The following is a 24,221-nucleotide window of genomic DNA, read 5'->3' as shown; positions in this document are numbered from 1 at the left end:
ATGCTCCCTCCCTTTCATTGCCTTTACTCCTGGGTCTGATTTTTCTTCCAGTTTGTAGAGTGACCTGCGCAGTCTGCTTCCAGCCTGTCTCCATCCACTCCCCTTCCTAGCAGCTCTGTGAGAGCCAGGTCTTTCTCCACCTTCCTGAACCCCTGGGAAACACTTGGTCCCCTAGACACTAGCCACTTTTTCTGGTCTTCCTACTGTTCTCCATGTGAGGGAGGAACCACATAGAAACTGGGGTGACGGGGGGTGGGGTGGGGGGACATCCTCACTGCTGCTTCTTAGCTTTGCTAATTTCATTCTGCAGTGTGAGCAGCTGCAGAGTCATTGGAGACAAAGCATTCTCTTGCTTCTTTTACCCCAAAGATATGCTTTAAAGCTGGATTTGTGTATGTATATATATATTTTTTTCATTTATATTGGGAGGGGGCACAGCCTATGTGTGGAGGTCAGAGGACATCCTGAAAGAGTCGGTTTTCTCCTTCCACCACACGGGATTGTGGGTTCACCTCAGGTCACCAGACTTGGCAGCAGACATCTTTACCTACTGAACCATCTCACTGGGCCTGGATTTTAATGATTTACTTGAGGGCGGCTGCCCACAGGAAGCAGAGGCCTTGACTACCCCTGTGAGCATCCAGGTGGTAGGGAACAGGCTGGGTGACCTTCTGGATTACCTGCTCAGTGAGCCAGTCCCTGCCCAGGAGTTTTGTGAGTGTGAACTGTCACCATCCCTGACCCCATCCCCATTTAAAACCGACACTGGCATGCTTAAAGTTAAGCCATTTGTCTATTGGTCCAAGGAGGGCGTTGTGTGAGTCGTCTGTTTTTCCACCCAGGCCACCACTCACAGTAGGCATGATGTATTGTCAGTCAGGTTGGCGTTACATTTCTTTGTCCTCGTATGCAGGATCTGGAATGGAACTTTCCAGAGAGGGTCAAGTTAAACTGGAGTGAGCGAGCATAGGAAGGAAAAACCTTGAGTGAAGGAAAATGATTCTTCTGTTTCTTTTATACCTAGAGTTATAAAACACTGTTTTTTATCACAATTTTTACATTTCCATATAAATAAATTGTATACCTTTCTGGGTTTATGGCACAATAGACTGATGGCCCTGGACTGACAACCTCCATACTGGCTTCTTTGCCCTCAATCTCTTCAGTAATCCCTTGAAATTATTTCATTATCAGGCAACTGAGTTCTGTCTTTTTTTTTTTTTTTTTTGAGTTTACAAAAGACAAAAACACTTACTAGTGTAAACTACCATACCACTTAAAAATCTTTGTCTACCATTTTAGTATTTTATGAATACATAATTTCAGATGAATTTAATGCTGTATTGCTGTTACTGTTGTAAATGTTTCCTTTGAGAATTTCATGCAGTGCATTTTGGTCATTTCCTCCCATCTCCCTGTCCACCCAACTTCATATATTCTCACTTATGCCTTCCCTCCTTCTCTGTTTCTCTTCCCCATCCTTCAGCAATCAAACCCCGTCAGCCAGTTTGTGCTGGCTACCTGGTTCTGGTCATCAGCCTTCCCTGGAGTGCTGTCAGCATATCAGGTGTCATTCCATTGCAGAAAACGGGCTTTCCCTTTTCTGGCACCAGTGAAATGCTAACAGCTCTTCACTATAGGTGAGGCTATGTCCTGCCTTCCCTCGTCCATTGTGGGCGTTAGCATGGATTGAGTTTGTGCCATCACAAGCCCCGCTGTGCTTGCAAAACCATTTCCTTGAAGCCATTCACTCACGAACTCTGGCTCCTAAAGTCTTCCTGTGCCGTCTTCCACATGACACTCTGAGCCTTGAAGGGAAGATAAAATACAGATATCCCGTTTGGGGCTGGGGCTGTCAGTCTCTCTCCCACTCTCTGCATCCTGGCCTGTTGTGGGTCTGCATGTTAATGCCACCTAACTATAAGAAGCATCTCTGATGAGGTTGAGTGATGCACTGATCTACAGTGTAGCAGTAAGTCACTGGGAGCAGGTTGATTGCTATGTCTATTTAGTGGAATAATAATAGGTTTTCCCCTAGGGCCCATGACCTATGTAGCCACAGGTTTTGGACTTCGCTGATGATACCAGGTATGGGCTCCATCTTGTGAAACAGGCCTTAAATAGAATCAAAATGTGACCGGTTACTTCTGTAACATTTGTGCCACTATTGCCAGGCAAACAAGTTGCTGCTATAGCTCACAGAGTTCATAGCTGGGTGAAACTGACAATTCCTTTTCTCCCCTGGTAGCATGCATAGTACCTTCCAACAATGTGAAAGCTAGCCAGTAGGGCTGAAGCTTCCAGCTTGATTTTGCCATGTTCTATGACTCAGATGTGTGGAATCTTTAGCAATAGAGGCTTAACATCAATTTCCAGCATTAGGCGTGAATGTTTGGTGTAGGTCTATGAACTCCTTTGGTACTAGTGGTTTTACTTAGAAGCATATGGTGTCTAGTTGGGGTATTGCTCCCCCCACCCCAGAATAACTCCCACTTAAGCTTGTACTTTCAACCCTGACCCCACCCCTGAGATACACTTCCCTTGGCTGCCCTGGAACTTACTCTGTAAACTAGGCCTGGCCCCTGGCTGGCCCTCTGAGTGCTAGCATTAAAGGCCTGCACCGCCAGTGCCCACCTCATGGTCTGTAGTATTAGCTGTCCACCTTGCCATGTTCCCTCCTCTTTCCTGTCCCTAACGCACTTAATTGTTCCTGTTCCATTTTTCCCTTCTTCAAAATGTTTATCATGAAGAGATGTTTTGTCACAGGCCTTTTCTGCATCTGATGAGATGACCATGTGATTTTTGTCCTTTATTCTATTTATGTGGAGGTTTACATTTATTGCTTTACTTATATTGAACCACTCTTTTTTATTAATTTATTCTTGTTACATTTCAATGGTTATCCCATCCCTTGTATCCTCCCATTCTTCCCTCCCTCCCATTTTCCCCTTATTCCCCTCCCCTATGACTGTTCCTGAGGGGGATTACCTCCCCCTGTATATGCTCATAGGGTCTCAAGTCTCTTCTTGGTAACCTGCTGTCCTTCCTCTGAGTGCCACCAGGTCTCCCCCTCCAGGGGACATGGTCAAAGGTGAGGCACCAGAGTATGTGAGAAAGTAATATCCCACTCTCCACTCTACTGTGGAGAATGTTCTGACCATTGGCTAGATCTGGGTAGGGGTTTAAGGTTTACTGCCTGTATTGTCCTTGGCTGGTGCCTTAGTTTGAGTGGGACCCCTGGGCCCAAATCTGCCTATCATAATGTTCTACTTGAAGGTTTCTAGGACCCTCTGGATCCTTCTACTTTGCTATTCTCCCATGCTTCTCTCATCTAGAGTCCCAATAGGATGTCCTCCCCTCTGTCCCAGTTTCCTGGTGAGTGAAGGCTTTCGTGGGACATGCCCTTGGGTTGAACCACTCATATCTCTGGGATGAAGCCAAATTTATCATGATGGGTATTTTTGATGTGTTCTTGGATTCTGCTTACAAATATTTTGTTAAGAATCTTTGCATTTATGTTCATAAGAAATGTCTTTAATTTTGTTATTGAACTTTGGTTTGGATATCAAAGTAATACTGGCTTCATAATATTACTTTAGTTTATGTTTCATGGAACAATCTGAGGAATATTGGTGTTTTCTTTGAGGTTTTAGTAAAATTTCAAGCAATCTCTCTGATCTGGGTTTATTCAGTTGAGAGATTTTTAATTACTGCTTCTATCTAGACATTAGATGTTATGGGTCTGTTTCAATTTTTAATTTTGATAGGTTGTATACATACAGAAATTACTTTTTTTTTTTTAGGTTTTCAATTTGGTGGAATATAGTGTTCAAAAGCATGTATTTATGGTTCTGTGAATTTCCTCAGTGTCTGTTGTAACGTTTCCTTTCTTATCTCTGTTAATTTGGATCCTCTCTTTTGGTTAAGTATGCTAAAGATTTGTCAGCACTATTAACTTTTTCAAAGAACTAACTTATCTTTTCATTGATCCTTTGTGTTTTTGTTGTTCTATTTCATTAATTTCAGCTCTAAGTTTATTTCTTCCTGTTTGCTCTTTTGGGGTGTTATTTGTTCCTGTTTTTCTAAAGTTTTCAAGTGTATCATTAAGCTATTATTATAAGATCTCTGTAGCCCTGGCTAGGGCTTTTATGTAGTCTAGGCTAGACTCTAGAAATCCACCTACTTGTGCCTCCTGGGAGCTGGGATTGGATACACATACCACTATGTTTGTATGTTGCATAATATTGTACCTTGCATTTAATTTAAAATGTTGTAGAAATTTATTACTTTAATGTGTGAAAATTTTCAACAAGTATAGACAAACTGCTTTTCACTAGAAAATTAAAATTTCCTATTTGAATAAGCTTTTTAAATGTTGGGGTTTTGTTATTGTTGTCATTTTACTTTTTGGTTTTTCGAGACAGGGTTTCTCTGTGTAGCCTAGGCTGTCCTGGACTTACTTTGTAGACCAGGCTGGCCTAGAACTCACAGAGCTCCACCTGCCTCTGCCTCCTGAGTGTTAGGATTAAAGGCGTGTGCCACCATGCCTGGCTTAAATGTTGGGTTTTTTTTTTATAAGGGGTCAAACTCAGGGCAGTGAACCTACAAGGCAGATGCACTACCACTGTGTTATATCCTAGCCCTTGGTGTTTTTTTAATGGCAGAATGCAGCACGCGCGCACACACACACACACAATCATACGCCTACCATGTGTTAGTTTAACCCATCCAATTGTTGACATTACTCAGGTTTGTTGTTGTTAGGAGTTGGTTGTGTGTGTTCATGTGTGCTGTACGTTATTGTTTGGGGTTTTGTGGGGATGAGGTGCTAGGGAGCAAACCCAGGAAGGGTTTTGCACATGAAAGGCAGTGAACTGTATCCCCTAATCTTTTTTCTTAAAAGGCCATTTCTATTAGTTCCCTCTTTCTTGACTTCTTTCTCTCTGACCTTTTTCCCACTTGACAATGCATTTCGCACCCCAGCTTCCTGCCTTGCTCCTTTGCGCCTATACTTAGGTTCTCGGGTCCCGTGCTCAGCCGCGTCCTCTTCTGGGTTCTCTCTCCTGTTGCAGCATCTAAGCAGGCACATCCCAAAGAGAAACCCTGCTGTTTCCTCTCCATGGGCTCCCATCCTTCTCAACCCCGCTAAGTTTTGAGCATCAGAGAAAGTTAGGTGGAAGAACCTAAAACCAGCCCCTGAACAGAACCTTTACATTTCCCCGCACAAGGACAAACAGGAGGTATCTGGCACAGTGCGTGCGTGTTTGTCTCCTGGCAACGCCACTCCATCCCACTCCTAAGTCATGAGTTTGTGCCAGCTGGGACGCACGTGAAATTCTAGGGTAGAGCACCACGGTAACATCAAGGTTTTTCTTCTTTTTGCAGGGAAAGAAAATAAGGTGAAGCCATTTCTTATCCTGTGTATCACCAGATTGTCCTGAAATTTACCTAACAACATGACAGCGCTTTCTTCAGAGAACTGCTCTTTTCAGCACGTGTGGCATCAGACAAAGCCGGCCCTAGATGTTAACTGTCTGTTGCTGCTGATCATACTTGGGAAAGCATTGTCAAATATCCTCGTCCTGGGCCTGAGAAGGAAAGACACCTGCCGGAGTTTTATGGAGTATTTCTGCTTTTCACTAGCATTTGTTGATCTCCTGTTATTGGGAATCATTTCCTTTCTGTCCTACTTCAGGGACTTTGTAGTTCTAGGTATTAGGTTTACTAAATACCACATCTGCCTGCTCACGCAAATCGTTTCCTTCACTTACGGCTTTCTGCATTATCCAGTTTGCTTACTAGCTTGTATAGATTACTGGTTGAGTCTGTCTCGAGGAATCAAGCATTCATCTAAGTGGCAAAGGCTGCTTTATTTCTTGATAGTCCTTTTAACTTGGATCTCTGTCCTTGCTTATGTTTTGGGAGATGCAGCCGTCTCAGCAAGCCTAGACGCACACAGGACTCACGGGCAGCAGTGCCCCTCCCATGTCAGCACTCAGAGCCACTGGCTGTCACTGGCTATGCTGATGGTTTTATTTGTGGCCTTTCTGATTTCATGGCCAGAGGTTGTGGCCTTGATACAGGCTGTTAGGATAGCATCCTATAAGAACGAGGCCGTCCTCTACTTCCCCTTCCCGCCTCACTGCGGTTACACTGTGAGCTCCAGAGAAGCACTCCTGCCCAGGCTCATCGTGTGCTTTCTTGGTACCTGGTTCCCCTTTGTGGCTCTCCAGCTCCTCATCCTCTCACTTGGGGGTCAGATTCCAGCGTACATAGAAATGAACGCCCCCTGGCTGTACTTTGTCAATAGTTTTCTCATTGCTACAGTCTATTGGTTTAACTGCCACAAGCTTTATTTAAGAGACAGCACATTACCTGTGGATCCTTTTATCAACTGGAAATGCTGCTTTGTTCCAGTTTACAGACTTAAGCAGGTGGAGAGGCCCATATCCATCGTCGTCTGCTGAGACGCCGCTGCTGGGAGGAGGCCACAAGCACCCCACCAGTCTCAGCAGCGCAGGCACCGCCTGTTCCCCCAAGTTTTATCTCTTGAGCACAGCCTCTGTCAGGTGGATATTAAATAGTACTAAGGACACACTAAGGACACACTAACAAAACAGAATTTTTATTCCTGCCCAGCAACACTGGATACGTCTTTGGTCTTGATCTAAAATAAACACTTTAACATGTGGCCAGCTTGATGTCTTACTCCAAAACTCCTGGATGCAAAGTGTTATATAAACTTGAGATTTCACTGCCAACTTTAAGTTCTGAACTTAAATATTTTATCAGCTTTAGAGCAAAGCAAACAAACAAAAAGCCGCTTAAAATGATTTGGTATGAGTACACTTTATGGGGCAGATTAGCACATCTTAAATGCACCTAACGTATTTTATTATAAATATTCCTGGAGAGTTTCAGCTGTCCCATTTATGGAGGTTGGAACCATGAGGGCTTTTGCCATGACAAATCAATTGCATGTTCGTTTATAACCATGTGTGCATGTCAGGCGTTAGCTACATACACTAGAAAAAGCCGTGGGCTGTTGGGATTTAGGGCTTGGTAATTACAGGAAACCATACACCTTTCCCAGAAGTGGAAATCAAAGAATGTCTCCACAACCCTCCCCTGAGCACAACTCCCCAACCCTACTCCTCAGTGAGCCCCTGGAGTAAAGCACTGGGAGTCAGAATAATCTGTGGTCACTCCATGAATTAAGTTACATAGCTATTTTGGCTGCTATTTACAAATACTAATATACATTGCAAGAACCACCCCTAGCATTTCTAAAATCAATGGCGTTTGGGCTGGGAATCAGTTCATGAACTGCTCACCAGCATGTGTAAACCCCAGCACCATGAAGGCTAAGTGCAGTATTGGGTGCCTGTGATCCTGCACTTGAGAGGTGTGTGCAGGAAGCTCATCTTTGGTTACCTTGAGGTCAGCCTGGGCTACATGAAATCATCCAGTCCCTGTTCCTCCAAGATGACTTTTTTTTTAGGTGTGAGTGCTCTATCTGCACTTACGCCTGCCCACCAGAAGAGGGCATCAGATCACACTATAGAAGGTTGGGAGCCACCATGTGGTTTCTGGGAATTGAACTCAGGACCTCGGGAGGAGTAGCCAGTGCTCTCAATCACAAAGCCATCTCTCCAGCCTCTAAGATGAATTTTTAACATCACAACTCACATGTACTCACTATGTATGTATATAGGTGCAGTGTGTGTGTAATGGCGGTTTAGTTTTAAAAAGACGTTGTGACCTATCAAGTCCATAATCTGCAAATGTATTATATCCTAAAACAAGCGCCATGGAGCAGCAGTGACAGCAACCACGCGTTTGTGTGCCCGGCTCTGGGTAAGCATTACACGGCGCTCGGCTTCATTCTGTTCGCATCCTCTTGCAGTCAAGAAAAGGCACCAAAACTAGGACACCTACCGTGACTCACTCACGTGACGGAGGGGGTAAGATTCGAACCCTGGCTCCAGAGTCGTGCTTTCCCCCACGTTACACCATTCGTTAGTCCCACTCAAGACAATGGCCGTGTGTGTGTGTGTGTCGTAGAGTCTATGACCATCTTCAGGAACTGAGGCCCTGTTTCCTTGAGCATACAGGCCTGTAGCACCAGCCACCTAGAGAGACAAGTTGGCCATGCTGCTACGTAGCCAGTTCTCTGAGCTGCAAGCACAGGATAAGTACTACTGGTCTAAAATGCTTTTGGATAATGGATAATCAATAAAGTCTGAAAAATTTAAGGTCTCAAACATTCCAGATTAGACCTTGTGATACAAACCTGCCCAAAGCTATTCTAAGAAAGGGGGCCCTGGAATAACAAAGAGGTAAATAAGCTAGGAGAGCCTCTGGGACGCCAGGTGTAAGCTTCAAATATAAAACCTCAGGAAATAATTGGCCAATTTGAGCCATATGCTCATCTATAGCCAATGTTGCAAGGAGACACTGGAAGGAAGGGAACCCAATCATTAGGCTGCAAGATGCAGTATCTAAAATATTTAGCAATTAGGTATCAATGTGTAAGGAAGTTGGAATTTGAAATTTTACATTGTTCTACTATTAAGATGCAAACAGAGATACAGTTAAATCCAAAGCCAGCATGCTGATTTGTGTGGTATGTGGGACTGAACCAGGGCCGCCCACATGCAGGCAAACACTCCACGGACAGCAAAGCTCAGCAGACATGACCCTGTGTTCCAGTGAGCAACAGTGCGTGCGTGTGCAGTTCAGATGCCGGAAGCTGGGCCTTTTAATTCACTGGCATACGTTTTCCCCTCCATGGTTCTTTGCCATCCAATTGCTTGTAAAATGAGAGTAAAACATATTTAGTTAGATGTATATTAATGTACACTCTTTGTAAATCATATAGCAGGAAAGTCACAGCCAGTTCAGCCCTCCATTAAGACCTTTATTAGATTTCTGCATCTCTCAAAAGCTTAAAGAAATAAAAATTTGATAACCAGTCAGGCTTTTATTTGTAAAGAACTGAAGTTACAGCTGGTCTACAATATATTATCATATATAAACAACATAAATAAAAGATCCTGTAGGCCCACCACTATTCTTCCACCCAGACCCACTCGAAGCCATGTTACAATACTCTATGTGAAAGTGTGCAGGGAACAAAGGTGCAACCCAAGCAAGTTTAAGCAGCAGAGTATAAGGTGCTTCCATTAGCAGTTAACGTTGCCAGCAAACATCTGATGCTCCATTTTATTTCACTGAATAGACGCACAAATAGGAAGTCTAAAGTTCATACACATGCGACTTAATATGAAAGTGCTTTCTCTTCTTAAAAAAATACATCAAATGAACATTTTGTACATAGATAATGGTGTGCTCTTATAATGCAAAAGTAACTTCATCTTCAGGTTATACACTGTAAAGCTGCAGCTATGGACACAGTCTAGGAATTCTATGCTAAGGGGCTAGAGCTATAGCATTTCCTGTGAGGAGGACTCTAATACAACATCCAATGTGAGACACGTCTATATAACCTTAATATTTGCTTTCTCTAAGATTAAAACATGTTTTCCTTCCCCCTTGGGGATGCTTTTTTCCTTGATGAATCATCTTTTGAGATACTTTTTTATTATAGAACTTTGTTTTTAGAACAATGGTAAAAATCAAAAGGAAGATTTTTAATGTTCTTAAAGGGATTTAAAAAAAAAAAAGGTTAATCACAGCAACTTACCCTTGTGAGACAAATTTTAAGTGGTAAAAAGACAAAACGTTCTAACTGAATCAAGAGGCCTGAACTCAGCATCTAGCCCTGTGCATGGCTGTCTGCAACACACAGCCCTCACTGATAGCACGGCTCCTGCACTTGCCAAGAACTTTTGAGTCTTGATTTTTTTTTTTCCTTTTCCCCCCAAGACATGGTTTCTCTGTGTAGCCTTGGCTGTCCTGGACTCGATTTGTAGACCAGGCTGGCCTCGAACTCACAGCGATCCACCTGCCTCTGCCTCCCAAGTGCTGGGATTAAAGGTGTGCGCCACCACTGCCCGGCCTGAGTCTTGATTTTTTTTTTAATCCCCTGTTGGAAAAAAAAATACAGCCCATGTTTTGATGAGGTGATTGGCAGTCTACTCCGTCAATGTGGGAATCACAAATCATAACCTGTGTTCTCAGCTGATCATGAAGGTCTAAGAACACTTACACAAGAACAGAGACCCAAACGGCACAGAATGTCTTAACGACGTAGGTATAAACTTAAAACACTTGAAAAGGAACCAGAATCATGGAGCAATTTACAAAGGCCAGATTATTGGGCTTATTTAGATTACTATAACTTAAAAAACTCAGCTTGAAAGCATCTATTATATATTGTAGTCTAATGCTTTATTGGGGGCATTTTCCCATTTTAAAAAGCTACAACTATAACACATAAAAGTTTTAAAAATATATATCTTTATAGAGAATGTTAGTATCAACTGATGTTAGTATTTAAAGCAAGAATTACAACCTGATTCACAGAATCCCAGAGCGGCAGCGATTTACCCGATTAAAACAGATCCTTACTCCATCTGTACTCCGCAAACCCTTGCCAGCGCACGCATGGTCTGCTTCATGGTGCCAGGTCTGCCCTTCACGATGCAATGCATGCCCTTTCTGACTGAGTCTTACGTTAGCCTGGCTGTCTCTAACACAATACACTCGGTGGCGGCTGCAGTGGCGGCTGCAGTGGCGGCGGCGGCAGCAGCCTGTTCCCCGGCCTCCTGCAGGTAAGTCTGATTTAGAAAACTGCCCCACTATCAGTACTGGATGTAAAACTTTGAAACTAAAAATGCACATGTATCCCACATCAGCTTCTTACATCCTGCCACACACCACATGCAGAAACGGGCTCACTATGATCATGGCAGGCAATCTCACTGTTGTCACAGACGTGTGCGGTGTGGAAGACAGAGGCGCTGTCATGTGACTTAGACCCCTCTGAGTCCCCAGGCAGCAGGGCACTGACTGGTAGGATTTATATGCTTAAGAAGCAGTGAGTTTGTTTAGGAAGATTTTACTTCTTATTTTCTTTCTTTTCCACATACAATCCAAGTATTCAAATAAACAATTAAGTAACGAATAATGGTATTTACTTGTCATTCAGTCAGGCCAGTGGTAATGCCAATTATGTAGCTCGGGACTGTAATTTTAAAGTGTGTGTGTGGGGGGGGGGTGCTTCAATAATGATTTAAGCAAAAAAAAAAAAAAATCAGTATACTTAGTGCAGCCACAGTGTTTCCACTCCGCACTGTAATGCAGCAAGTGTATTTATCTGGTACTACTGAGGAAAAATAGTAATTTGCTCACATTTTAATAGTACCAAACCATTTAACACAAGCATTATGTACAAGGACTTTAAACACTGCACATATCTTCTTCACTTGAGGCAAGACTCTAAAAGCTGGTTTCTTCTACAGCGGGTCCATCTTTGTTTCAATGATGTTCCAGTCTCCACTACTACTCACACTGTCAGAGAACGGTGCACAGAGCACAGCCAAGCAGTGACTTGTTCTGTTACGCCAATAAGGTGCTATCTGTTCAAGGCAGTACCATGGACACCAAAGATGATTGGCCTAACTTAGTATAAAAGGGCGTAACTATAGTCCTCTTACATTTCATTAAGACTATGCCATACCAGCATAATATTTTAAATTTATACTGATTTTTTCAACATTAAAATTCACTCATTACACACTTTTTTTCTTTCTATAGATCATGAATCTATAGAACCCAGTATCAGCAATATCATGGACAGCAGTAGGTTTACACTTGAAAAGCAACAGAGAGATCTTTGCCTAAAATATAAAGTGTTAGAAGCTCACTTTGTACCTAACATTTTATTAAAATTGTATTTTTAAATCAAATAAAATGCCCACAAGCTATCAAAAGGGAAAGAATATAAAACCCGTATGGAACTACTTTCCCTTAACTATGGCACTGGCCAGAGAACCTGCCACAGGGAAGCTGGGTGCGTGGTACAGCAGAGGGAGGGGCCTCCTGCCTTCCCCTGGAGCATGATGATCATAATTGAATTTAAATTGGTACCTTGTAACTTTCAAAAAGAACAAAGTTTTCTCTTAGTATAATTCTAAAGTAAACCAAACTCTAAACCTATAAGCACAACTTGTAAGGACTTTACATTTTAGGTAACTTTTTTAAAAAGTTAATGTCATTTTCAACATTTTTTAAATTGAAGAACAGCTTTTATTTCAACTATTAACTATATGGTAATGCATTTTATAACCTAACACAAAAGAAATGTCTTCCCAGAGAATTTCTTAAGATGTATGGTTCAATGAGTTAAGGTTAAATTTTAATAAGAAACCATATTTACTTTTCCTAATACTTGTACTCACCTAGCCGGAAAGCCAATCTTTGAGATGAAATAAGATAGTCTAAATGGACTGATAAAATACTGATGATTTTGAGTTAAAACAGTTCGTGTCACGAGTCATTCTGATTTACACCAAGAAGGCAGGCAGGCAGGCTTCTGCTTACTGGAACCTGCCAGTCAGGCGAAACCTATGGCGACAGTCAGCCCTCCTCGGCGCCACGCCCTGTGCCTTCCTCTGTGGGCAGCTGCAGGGCTGAGTCAGCGTGCTGTCTGCCTGCGGACACTCCTCTGTATTCTGGCTGCCCACTCACAGCAAACTTGTCAATCTTGACGATACTCTCCCTGTCACTAGTTATCATCTTCAGAAATCCAGGGTCACTGACTTGGGTACACGTGGTGGTATTAACATCAACTCGCCTCAGAGCACTGTCAGGTGATAAAGAACTAATTGGATTACAGGTAAATACTGACATTTAAACCCACAGGGGCTAGGTTTGGCATGATGGCACAGACCTTAATCCCAGCACTTGAGAGAAGGACAGAGGACCACAGTTCCAGGTTACTCTAGGCAGACAAGCAAGCACACAGTGTGTAACCTCAGCGGTGGACTCTGAAGCCTTAACTCAGTCCCTCGTACCAGTAAACAGAACACCTAACACGCCCAGCCCTCCGTCACTGCGGCGTGTTCTAAGCTACTAACGACCATCGTCACACTGTCTCTATCCTGTGGCCACATCACCTTCCTAGCTGTCTCTTCCTCTATCCTCACCTCCACCTCCCCTAAAAAAAACAAAAAAAACAAAAAAAACCAACAACAACAACAAAAAAAAACCTTTAGGGCACAACTAGTCACACGGTTAATGTTTAGTGCACAAGAAATGTAACTAGGAAATGATTTGCATAGATGGACAACGCTTCCATGGAATACAACTGGTGACGTTACAGCCGGCCCCATTACAAGGTCCTGAAGCTCTCCAGGCAAGGGTACTCCCAACCCCAAGCAAAGAACTACAAAGTGTCGGTGCGGTTTATCTGAAGTGGGGTTAGGGCTCAGTGAAGGCAACGAGGAGACATTCCACGGCAGCTCGCAGGGCCAGCTGGCAGCAAGTGGTGCTGGCATTCACAAAGTCTTCAAAGCTCAGCATTTGGCCAGGCCCTCTGAAATGCTCTAACAGTATTGCCAGCCAGAGACTTCATACACTGGACATAGCGCCTGAGACACACAACAAGCTCGTGAGAAAGTGGGTCATGTGGAAGGCTTCAAGGAAATGCTGCAAAGTCGGGTGGCAAAACTAGGAAGAACCATGTTTCCTTTCTGCTTCTCATTGTTTCCTCCAAGAAAGTTCTGAAGGCGCTCAGCAGTACAAAAGGACATGGAAACAGCACTCTTCCTACATATGCCATGCTGAGCAGGACGAGGGAAGCACGGTGTGTGTGCCCATTACATGTAACTGAAGCTTCCAATTAGGATGAATAAAATTATATAACAAGAAATATCTGCAGCAGTGGGAGAACTACCAAATGACAGCAAAATAAAACAACCCACTTGTAGAAAAAACGAGTATTTTCTAGTTAAACTTAAGTGCAGACAATAGAAGCTCTGGGCTACTTCTAAGATTAAGGACAAGAAGACATTCTCCAATGGACACCGCTTTTGTAAGCTGCTTAGGGATGCTTAAAGCTAGGGCTAGGTTTTCTCATGAGCACATGATGGGCTGGTTTTAGTAAAAGTATCTAGGAGGAAAGCATTACCGTTGGAGGCCTACAACAGACAACCAGTTCTGTATTAACTGTGGGTTTCTTCAACTCAGTTTTAATTCCAGAGGAAATCTGCCTGTTGGCCTCCTCCATTGTGACAGGCAATCTCTTGGCTTCGTAGCCTATGTTTAGGAGAATGAGGGACAAGTCTATGACAACTCTGCTGTGGCGACCCAGTGCTAATAAATAAAGCTGGCTGTCGAGCACCTACCTTCCTTGTAATGTTAATAACGAAATGTGATGCAAAGAACTAAGGCAGTGGACTACACTACAGTGGGTCTGAGACAGGAGCTCACCCACGACTACAGCCAACACCTCCTAACCTCCTGTACCAACAATCCCACAAAGCACACATTCAAACAAGAGGCATCTAAAGATTTAAAAAAAGTATCTGCTATATTTTTGTATAAAAATAACCAACATTTTCTAATGTACACAAAGCCCAAAGATAAAAATCTGTGATATCTTTGTGACATTTTTTAGTTTCTACTAGCTCAACACAATCTCTGAAAAGAGTAAGAGTGGTGAACGCTCAGGCTCTCGCTGCCTCTCAGATCTGTGGCAGAGGATTTGTATATGCTCCTGCAACTGCTCAGATTCTCAGACATGTTGTAAAGGTAGAGAAAGCAAACACAATCAACAAATGTCTTGATGCCCAGCACTATAAGGCTCTCAGGGCATCCACAGAAAATATGTCTTAATGTCCTAACAGAAAACTGCTGAATGAAAACTTTTCGTTAAGAGCAAACTCTTTAAATACTTTGTGGGAAAAATCCAAAGACTTAGTAAGGGAGAAAAAGATGTGCATTCTAGCCAGACTCAGCGGGGTCACTTGGGAAGGGATCACATCTGCACCGCCAGCTCCCCTGCTGGAAGAGGCTCACAGGCACAACTGCATTGACACCTTCATCAGTGCACAGTAGTGCAGAGAGTCAGGAGGAGGTGAGCATGGCCTGTGTCACATGAGAGTCACACGGTCTGTAAGTTAGCCTCGTTTATAGGCCAATTTGATGGATGCCCTTCCCTTTCTAGTATACAGTAAGACTAAGAAGTACTTCAGCAGAACATCAGTACATCTGAATGACACTCCTCATCACAGCCCACCGTCCAAGTATGTGTCCCTGCAGGCGAAAAAGAGCAGTGTGCAGCTCTCCGCTCAGCAAGGCTCCTCAGCCTCGGCACCACTGGCATCTGTACACGTCACTCTTGGTGACAGAGGGACGTCCTGAGCACTGCAGCCACCTCTCTGGCTGCCTGCCACCACCACCCCAAGTCCTGTAACACCCTCCCCAAAAACTCAACCCCCAGCTCTGGCAACCACAGTGTGTGTAGATAATTGGCAACTGTCCCCTGGAGGACAAAAAGGGACCTCCACTGAGAACTATTGCTCTTGATACCCAAAACCCGGAGGAAAACTGCCTGTCATGCCAAGATGGGTGGTGAAGGCTAGAACAGAGACTCTGTCGCCTCCATAAATACTGCCCATGCTAGAACACAACCCTTTCTCACAGCCTGTCTGGAATACATATTTTTAAAAACATACTGGTATTTCATTGCATTCAATTCTGTCAATGGGCTCCTAAATTATCCTATTTCTCTATGACAACCTTTAGAAAACTAACAGGGTAGAAAAACATAAGAAAACAGAATTAAAGGAGGGAGAGTATAAATCAATAATTATTTTTAAAAGTATTCTTTTATATTAATGATAAACATTACCTTTAAAAAATTATCTAGTATAACATGTTTCTTTGAAAAATATGGGCCTCTGTAACAAGTCTTTCAGTGTGGTGTGTAGCTGGTAAAATTAACTCCACCAATGTTGGCTAATTACCAAGCCGTGTGATGAGCTAGGGCATCTGAAGGGAAATGCTGGCACTAGATGTGGCGATCCCAATGTGCCTGGCGTTCCATCATCAGCCTAGTGTTCTCAGCCGGAGGAGGCTTTACCTTTACCTACTAGGAGGAAGGAAACTGATGCCACATCAAAGTCTCGGTTCCTGTTACGAGTCCTTCAGAGAGTTGATGCGCGCGCAGATCTTCAAGGCTGGGCCCAGCTTGATGTTCATCGCACTCATGAGATGGTCTTCCTTCAGCAAGAGCAGGGCCTGCCCGTCGATCTCTTGTGCCCTGAACTCATCTGCCACATCCTGGCAGCCTGGAAGTCCATGAGATGAAGGTTAGAGTTACACACAGTTAGACAGAGCTCCTCATGGTGTTCTGCTGTCCCTGGGTCTGAGTCAAACCCCAAGGAAGAGCTCACTTGGGAGTCTTGCTTTAAAAACATTACACAAATAGCCGAGGTAAGAGGATCAACCCCAACATGCCACGGCAGGCCCGTGCAGAAAGGACTGCATCGTCATGTGTCACCTCACAGCCTCATCTCTGCATAACAGGCAGAGCGGAATGAAATGTTCTGCTATAAGTAAGAATCTGGAAATATCTTCTCAAGTGTCACCCAAACCTTCTGTGAATTCACATACTCGGTGAGTGAATGTCGGCATGCCTGGAATGTTTTTATTGTTCCCCCAGGATTGGTACATGCACATGTCACAGTGCTGCTGACATACACCGCGCTGCTCAACTCTTAACATCAACTTCAAAGCTTAACATCACTACAGTAATTTCTACCTTTCATTTCTGTTTTCTTTTTCTTTTTTTTCTTTTTTCTTTTTTTTTTTTTAGTTTTTTGAGACAGGGTTTCTCTGTGTAGCATTGGGTGTCCTAGACTTGCTTTGTAGACCAGGCTGGCCTCAAACTCACAGCGATCCACCTGCCTCTGCCTCCTGAATGCTGGGATTAAAGGCGTGTGCTACCACACCCTGCACGTTTCTGTTTTCCTACAGTCTATGTAGCCCAGGCTGGTCTTGACCTTATTATCTATTCTGTTTTCTCAATGCACGCTGGGATTACAGGAAAGTACCATAATCCTTTTTGTTACCCAGAGCCCTAGGGATGGCAGGCAAACGCTTTACTGCTGAACACATTACACACTCCCAGCACTCATCTTTACTTTTGGTAAGAAAACAAGTTGTCATTGGAATTATGAAGCTCCAGGGTCGTCTGCTACCAAGTAAACAGTGCACAGGCTCTCAGCCTACAGCAGGCTCTTGCTACCTGAGCCTTGACTGTCTCTACTGTCTACCGGAACACTTGCACAACCACTTTAGTCAATCACTTCCCTATCATGGTAAAGAAACATCTAGGTAGCCAGACTGCAGTGGCGCACATCTTTAATCTCAGCACTTGGGAGGCAGAGGCAGGAGGATCTCTGTGAGTTCCAAGGCCAGCCTGGTCTACAGAGTGAGTTCCAGGATGGCCAGAGCTACACAGAGAAACTCTATCTCCAATAACAAAAACAAAATTAAGAAACATCTAGGTTAGGTAATGAACTGCAAAGCCCAAAGAAGGGAGAATGCCAGAACACGAAAGTTCCCTTACAAGTAGTAAAATTATGAAAGTTAGCTTAGGAACAAGACCTAACAGCTTCACAGCCTTTTTTATACTCAGATCAATATTCCCAGGGGAGTCACAGGAAACAGATGAGAGACGGGAATGGTTACCTTGCACCTTGGAATACAGCAGTTTTGCTAGGATGGTTCTTCCTGTTATAAATTCACCCTCTAGTTTGTATTAAGCTAACGAGCCCCTATAGCCCCAGGAGCATCCCACAGCACTACAGTGCAGCGTACATGGATAAGTGAAGAAATGATAAAACTAAAAAAAATATAGCTCACTATGGAAAGCTATCTGAGACAGGAACAGGTTTTGTTTGTGTTGCCAACATTTTTCTCAGTGTCCCTCAATGACTCTGTTATTTTCTCTTTACTGCTTCTTATATGGCAGCCAGCTTTTCAGTTTCTCTATTTTGGTAATTTCTCAGATTTTCAAAATCCTGTATAAAATGTATATGGCGTTGCCCATGTACCACACGTAAGAACCCATATAGATGGAGCAGGGTTACTCACCATGGAAAAGCCCCTTTTCTTTTCCCAGAGGTAGCTCTGAACAAAACTGACTAATCTTGCATCTAGTTGTGACTTCATCCTTCTTTTATGGAAGAACTAACGCTCTTCTCTCCAGTCTTAGTTATAAGAACCCAGGAAAGGAAAGAAGAGAGAGAGAGAAACGATAGGACTTACTCAGATTCAGAAATCAAGAGGAGTGACGAGTGAGGCCCACAGAGCTTTATTTGGGGATGAAGGAAGGAGCTGCGCCCTTGAGGAAATACCCAGCATGCTCTCATTCCTCCTGACTGAGACTCCTTTCCAGAGGTAGATAGCAAAAGCACTGGCAAAATATTTCTAAAGTGTCTTGGGAAACAGCATGATTAAATAATATACATTATTGTCATTATTTTTAGATTCCCAACTTTCTCAAGCCAAACACAAAAAGTACCATTACATTAGGACAGACGTGAGAAAATAAGGTGACTTATAGAAAGGGAAGGGCCAAGCAAGTATACATCTAGAAACTTACTGGAAAAAAAAAATCAAGATTTTAAAGTTTTAAGTATTCAAGATACTCTGAGCAAAGGTTCTGAGTTTCTGACTTCCTGACTGACAGCAGCATCCACTTGGACTGAAGGAAGCCAAGCACCGAATACACAGCACACACGTGAGGCAGCCAGGCAGCCGGGCTGGCTCCAGTCACCCTGACCGAGTGCACAGGTCTCAGTGAGGCGCTGGCCTCTGCCACAGCCCACCTGAACTTCCCAGTGTCCACAATCACTTCTCCCACTTTGAAAACCAAAACAAAACATTCTGTGGACAAACTGACCTCACTAAAGCTACAGAAAAAATACCAAGAGCCACTCGCTAGTGCAGAATAAACATGTCTCCAAAAGACAGCAAACAGTTGTACTTTAAATAATTCCTACCTGCATTCCTACAGAGACGCAAACGTCCACGTGGAAGGTGCGCTCTAAAGGGCTGCTCACTAAAGGGAAGCAGAGTGCTGTGGAGCAGCCTCTGGGGACTGCCAGGCTGGCAGTGCTCACTGGGGCAACTGGCAGCTCTCACACAGGAGCTCGCTACCGGGAAGCTTTACACAGCCCTAGGGGGTGTTTAGCAACACGACAGAGAGAGCAGAAGCCAGAGTGCACGCGGCTGCCTGGATTACAAGGAAGTACATCCTGTCTCAAAGAGCATGTAAGAGATCACACAAGGGGGCTGGAGACATGGCTCAGTGGTTAAGAGCTGCCTGCTCTCCTAAAGGTCCTGAGTTGAATTTCCAGCAACCGCATGGTGGCTTACAACCATTTGTAATATGATCTGATGCCCTCTTCTGCAGATAAAGTACTCATATACAATAGATAAATAAAAAAAAAAAGAGATCACACAAGGGATGAGCTTGCAAAGAAACCACAGGGGAAACAGAAACGGCCCTGAGAGTTCAGAAAGTTACTTACAAACGCCAGAGAGGGAGAAAGAAAGAGAAATACATGTTTCTGGTTTAAGACTTACCCTAAGCAGCAGAGCACTACTCTGAGGGGAACTTTCAGAAAGCAGTAACTGATAGCACAAATAGATTGTTTGATCTGCCAAAGCAATTCAGCAATCCTCCTACTTCATCAGCAACAAATACAACCCATCAGCTCTGTCTCTTTTGAATGATATGGAATGTTCATAAGTGCAGGTGAACTCAGTAAGGCAAGAATGTCCAGTGTTTGGTGTGGCTGTTGAACTCAAGTGAAAGAAGAGTCAAACAGTCTTGAGCAGAGTGTTTTGATCTGCTGAAGCAGTGCAGAGCAGGCACGAGCACCTGGATGCTAGGAAAACTGCCATCAAGAACAACACTTGAAGTGACCAGAGTCTCAGCAGTAAGGACAATGCGTTAGTTATTTGGGACAACTAATTTTATTAGCTAGAAAACAACTCCCATACCCAAAGGAAAAGTAACCTCTGCCCTCGTCAGAACCCAGGCTCTGGCCCTCTGTACTCTGTTTCTTCATGTAGAAAGAGGGAAAGCACCCAGCCCAGGTAATCAGTTTGGACTCCAGTGTTATGGCAGGGTTAAGGCAGCTATGCTGGTCTGAAACTAAAATTTTGTCTTGTTTCCATGAATATTAAAACAATCATCACTGCAGGTTCACTACCCCCAATCCACTAAGAGACCAAACTTAAAGCAGAGTCTGCTGGTCTGCTACTGACACACACCTTTTCTTATGCAGGTGCTTACAAATTTACATGAAATATACTTCCTTTAGGCAACTCCTTCTTCCTGTGAGCAGGACCATACCTTGTTTTGTTAAAAATTCAGCATTTAGAAAAGCGATGATACAATAATAAAATTTCAGAGTTCAGCAAGTGAGGTAAAATTTAGTTTTTAAATTATTATTTCTATTTCCTTCAACTCTAAATTTGCTTCTGAAACTTTTGTTACCTCCATAGGAAGACAGCAATACCTCAATACTTCTTAGCTCGATTTACGAGTGCCTGATGGATAACCCATGTGAGATGTGTTCTTCTAAACACCTGAAGATGGGAATGATACAACTCACAACGAGACCAGCAGGGATTGTGTTTTTAAAATCTCATTTTCTAGGCTAGTAATACCAGTGTTTTACAAACTTAAAGAAATACACTGTCCTAACAAACATTTAGTGTGGATCGCACTGCAGGCAAAGGCCTCACAATCTTTGGCTGCCAATCCCCTTGCAACATAGATACAAAGAATGCCACTAAAAGAAAAAAGGAAACTGAAGCTGATGAGAAAAATAACAAAAGAAGAGAACAGGCAAGCACAAGGTTACCCTCAGTATTAGAATAAATGTAGCCTTTTACAAAGAAAGCAAAAATTTGCCCTAGAATTGGCTAGCTTTCAAAAATACGCACAGAAAAAAAAAAATACGGTCTTTCTTGTTTCAGCTTCAAAATGGCTGGTTAGCTGAGGAAACGATGAGGAAATAGAACAGAAAAATTGAAAAGCAGAAACGGAGAAGTGTCACTTCCACTCCTGACCTCCTGCGAGAATCAGACGGAGGAAGACAGCACCTCAACGTCCGCCAGCTGGGGTGCCACAGGAGAAGCAGGGCTTGTCAGTCTTTACTCATGTACAAGTGTGAAAGAACACACAGTCATGCTGAGGGAGTAAGAAAGAGGGAGCAGATCACATTCAAAAGCAAACTCCACTTAGTTAACAGGCACACAGTTTCCCTAGCCTTTAATGCCAAAAGTGTGGATAGACTTAACACCATTTTCTTGTGTGGGCACAAGAAAAACAGCCAGGCTAGTTGTGTGTGCTACATACCGGGCAAAGAATGGATGAAGGCCCAGACATCGTCCACCGTCCATATAGAGGGCTCACTCTGTGCAACCGGGAGCAAGTCACTGTTCTCAGGCATTTTCCTGATTCTCACATCTCGAAGCTCGCGTTCTCTTTCCCGCTCACTCTGCCTGCGCAGACGCGTTGTCATAGCAGAGGGCACAGAGTCTTCATGGGAAGCCACGTCTTCTTCTGCAGATGGATAAGTAATTGGAAGCTGGAAAATGCAGTACAAGTAAAATACAGCATTGCACTTTCCTTGCATCTCTGAAAAGGACATTGTAGATTGAAGCAAGCTTTCTACAGACCTGCCTAAGGACATGATCCCTTGCTGCCCCTTCAGGGCCACTTGGACGACGGCCCCGGTGCCCAAGACTTGGATTATCAGGCTTACGATTCCAACGACTAAGTGCAAATTTTTTAGAACAGCTAACATTGTACCTAAGGAATTCAAGAAAGAAAAATTAAACAATATATAGGAAACCCATTTTAGTATTTAACTGTAACTTTAAAATACAACTGTGGCACAGTAAGTACTAGATAATTATTAAGCATTATAAGACTTCACAAAGTACATCCAGCTTACTGAATAGTTCTATTTATGCTACAGGTCAAATATGGTCTCTGTATGTATCATAAAATATCCCTCAACATAATACTAGATACTTATAACAAGGTAATAATATTTTCTCCTGATTTTAGAGGAATAATGAAAAACCTGCGAAATCTATAAGATAATTTGCAATGCAGCAAAAAAATTCATGGTTCCAAAAGAGAGACTTTGTAATAAATATTTCCAATCCTTATTTAAATGAATTTTGAAGGAATATATTTAGGGTTTTGTTTTTTCTTATTGTGTTTAGAGTATGTGGAAAGGAGTGTGCAGATGTGTATTGCAGGTACAATAGCACATGTGTGTACAGATGCAGATGCACGTGTGGAGACCCAGGTTTGGTTCTCAGCTCATGGGGGAGACTCACAGCTGCCTGACCCTCCAGTTCTAGGGGATCCAATACCCTCTCCTCTGGCTTCTACATCAGGCACATACGCAGTGCACATATATTTTTGGAGGCAAAACACACCAATTTGGTTATTGATGACTATTCTAGAACAATACATGTAATTTTGTTTACCTCTGTTTTATGGGAGTTTCAGAGATAGAAATAAGGAACACCATGAGGATTAGCAGACCGCTGTCCTCTAGAAATGCAGGTGTGCCCCGAGAGCCACAAAAACAACTGAAGGCCCTACTGTGGTCAGCAATGCTTTGACTTCTAATTAATCTATCAGGTAACAAAACTTACCACTGAGGAAAGGAGAGAGCTGGTTTTGTGCCTGGCAGTCAGTCCTTACAGAGTTAGCTCTCCAAAACTGTCAGCTAAGCAGCCCTGCACAGCAGCAGTGCCTCCCTGCCCTAACACGGCCTCTCTTCCTTGTCCTCTGTGCCATGCGTCACCGTGTCTGAGCCCCTGACATCTAAAGAGCCTTGTCTAGAGCACACTATACGCCTAGCCAGTCGTCCCCGCTGGGAGCAGGGTAAAGGCAGGTAGTGTTAAGTGTCCTGATACACTTCTGAGCAGATGAGAGGGTTAGAATATCCTGAAAAACAAACCATTCCCCAAATCTCCCAGCATTTTTAAGCAGCATTAGAAAGCTACTGGTGTTTCATGTGCTTTCCGCAAACTGAAATTCAAGTTAAAACACAAATCCAGCATAATCTTATTACAGATCCGCCACTAATCATGAATAAACATTTGAGCAATGGACAGAAACAGCAAGCCCACTTCTGAGAGAAGCTTACTTCTGTTGTACTCATTAAAGGTAGTAAGTTCAACTAACTGTGGCTTTTCAGCAACTAAGCAACATGATGGTCAAGCAAGAAGTTCACTGGCTTCTTATGACAATATAAATTTCAAAATCATCAAACTAAACCCAGGTCTTCTGAAAGGACATCAAGTATTCTTTTTATCTTTAATATATATAATGCACGATTGCTCTCTCTTCATGTATGCTAGAAGAGGGCATCAGATCCCTTTACAGATGGTCATGAGCCACCATGTGGTTGCCGAGAATTGAACTCAGGACCTCTGGAAGAGCAGCAGCCGATGTTCTTAACCAGTCCACATCAAGTATCTTAATTGCAACACCATTGTTCCAGCCTCTGTCTTTATGGACTAGTATTCTACTGGGTGTGGTGGAACATGGCTTTGATCTCAGCACTTGAGAGGCAGAGACAGGTGGATCACAGAATGCTGGAGACCAGCTTGGTCCACACGGTAATTCCAGGCTAGCCAGGGCTATAACGCAAGACCTTACATAAAAATAAATTAATTTTCAAGTTAATTAGTAATTATTTATTTAAACCACAAGACTAATATTTTATCACACACCAGTCACGCTACAGCAGAGACTCTCCCAAGCATGTCCTTGCACCAGACGACTGCTCCTTCCCTGGAGGGTGCACGCTGTGAACCTGCATTATCAGGACCAGGGTGAGCTACTGCTGCGGGGGCACTGACCGTCCTGTGGTATCAGACCTAACTCTCCCTATGCTCAACTCTAACCTTGTCTTGACTTCTCGTATTAGTTAGTGGTTCTTTCTAAGTAAATCCCAAAACACCGACATACCTTTTGGCACATGACATAGTACAGAATCGTTTTGACCGTAAAAATTCATTTGGATATCCCATTTTCCCACAGAACTCACACTTGAGCAACTCATTATCCATTTCTTCTAACGTCTCTAAAAGAAGAAAAGAAAGGAAACAGCCAAAAATGTGAGTGTGTCAAAATTTCTTTCAGCCTCTAATTCTAGTCAGACCAGCATTTCTTTACCTTTTTTGGATCCAGAACT

At 43.2% G+C, this 24,221-nt stretch overlaps 2 protein-coding genes across 24 annotated transcripts in view; one reads left to right on the top strand and one right to left on the bottom strand.

Annotated features, from left to right (window-relative positions):
- Nucleotides 1-6,691, top strand: part of GPR160 (G protein-coupled receptor 160) — a 45,915-nt gene extending 39,224 nt beyond the window's left edge. For all 16 annotated transcript variants that reach the window (XM_084769401.1, XM_084769392.1, XM_084769387.1 and 13 more), the window contains one exon: nt 5,386-6,691. In XM_084769401.1, coding sequence (XP_084625527.1) covers nt 5,457-6,467 — 1,011 coding nt within the window. In that variant the 5' untranslated portion in view covers nt 5,386-5,456 and the 3' untranslated portion in view covers nt 6,468-6,691. The remainder of the gene's footprint in view (nt 1-5,385) is intronic.
- Nucleotides 6,692-8,899: 2,208 nt separating this feature from the next.
- The window catches only part of PHC3 (polyhomeotic homolog 3), a 73,698-nt gene continuing 58,376 nt past the window's right edge, over nt 8,900-24,221 (bottom strand). For 7 of the 8 annotated variants that reach the window (XM_084769362.1, XM_084769364.1, XM_084769369.1 and 4 more), the window contains 4 exons: nt 23,996-24,110; nt 21,676-21,808; nt 21,353-21,584; nt 8,900-16,259 (listed from right to left, as the gene is read on the bottom strand). In XM_084769362.1, the coding sequence (XP_084625488.1) occupies nt 16,105-16,259; nt 21,353-21,584; nt 21,676-21,808; nt 23,996-24,110 (635 nt within the window). In that variant the 3' untranslated portion in view covers nt 8,900-16,104. Of the gene's footprint in view, nt 16,260-21,352; nt 21,585-21,675; nt 21,809-23,995; nt 24,111-24,221 lie in introns of those variants that run through there. The other variant, XM_084769367.1, reaches the window with a different exon arrangement.

The sequence above is a fragment of the Acomys minous genome, assembly GCF_964271855.1.
Source record: "Acomys minous genome assembly, chromosome: 19".
NCBI classification, from domain to species: domain Eukaryota; kingdom Metazoa; phylum Chordata; class Mammalia; order Rodentia; family Muridae; genus Acomys; species Acomys minous.
The sequence above is the reverse complement of the archived record's forward strand: the minus strand, read 5'-3'. Positions and strand labels throughout refer to the sequence as shown.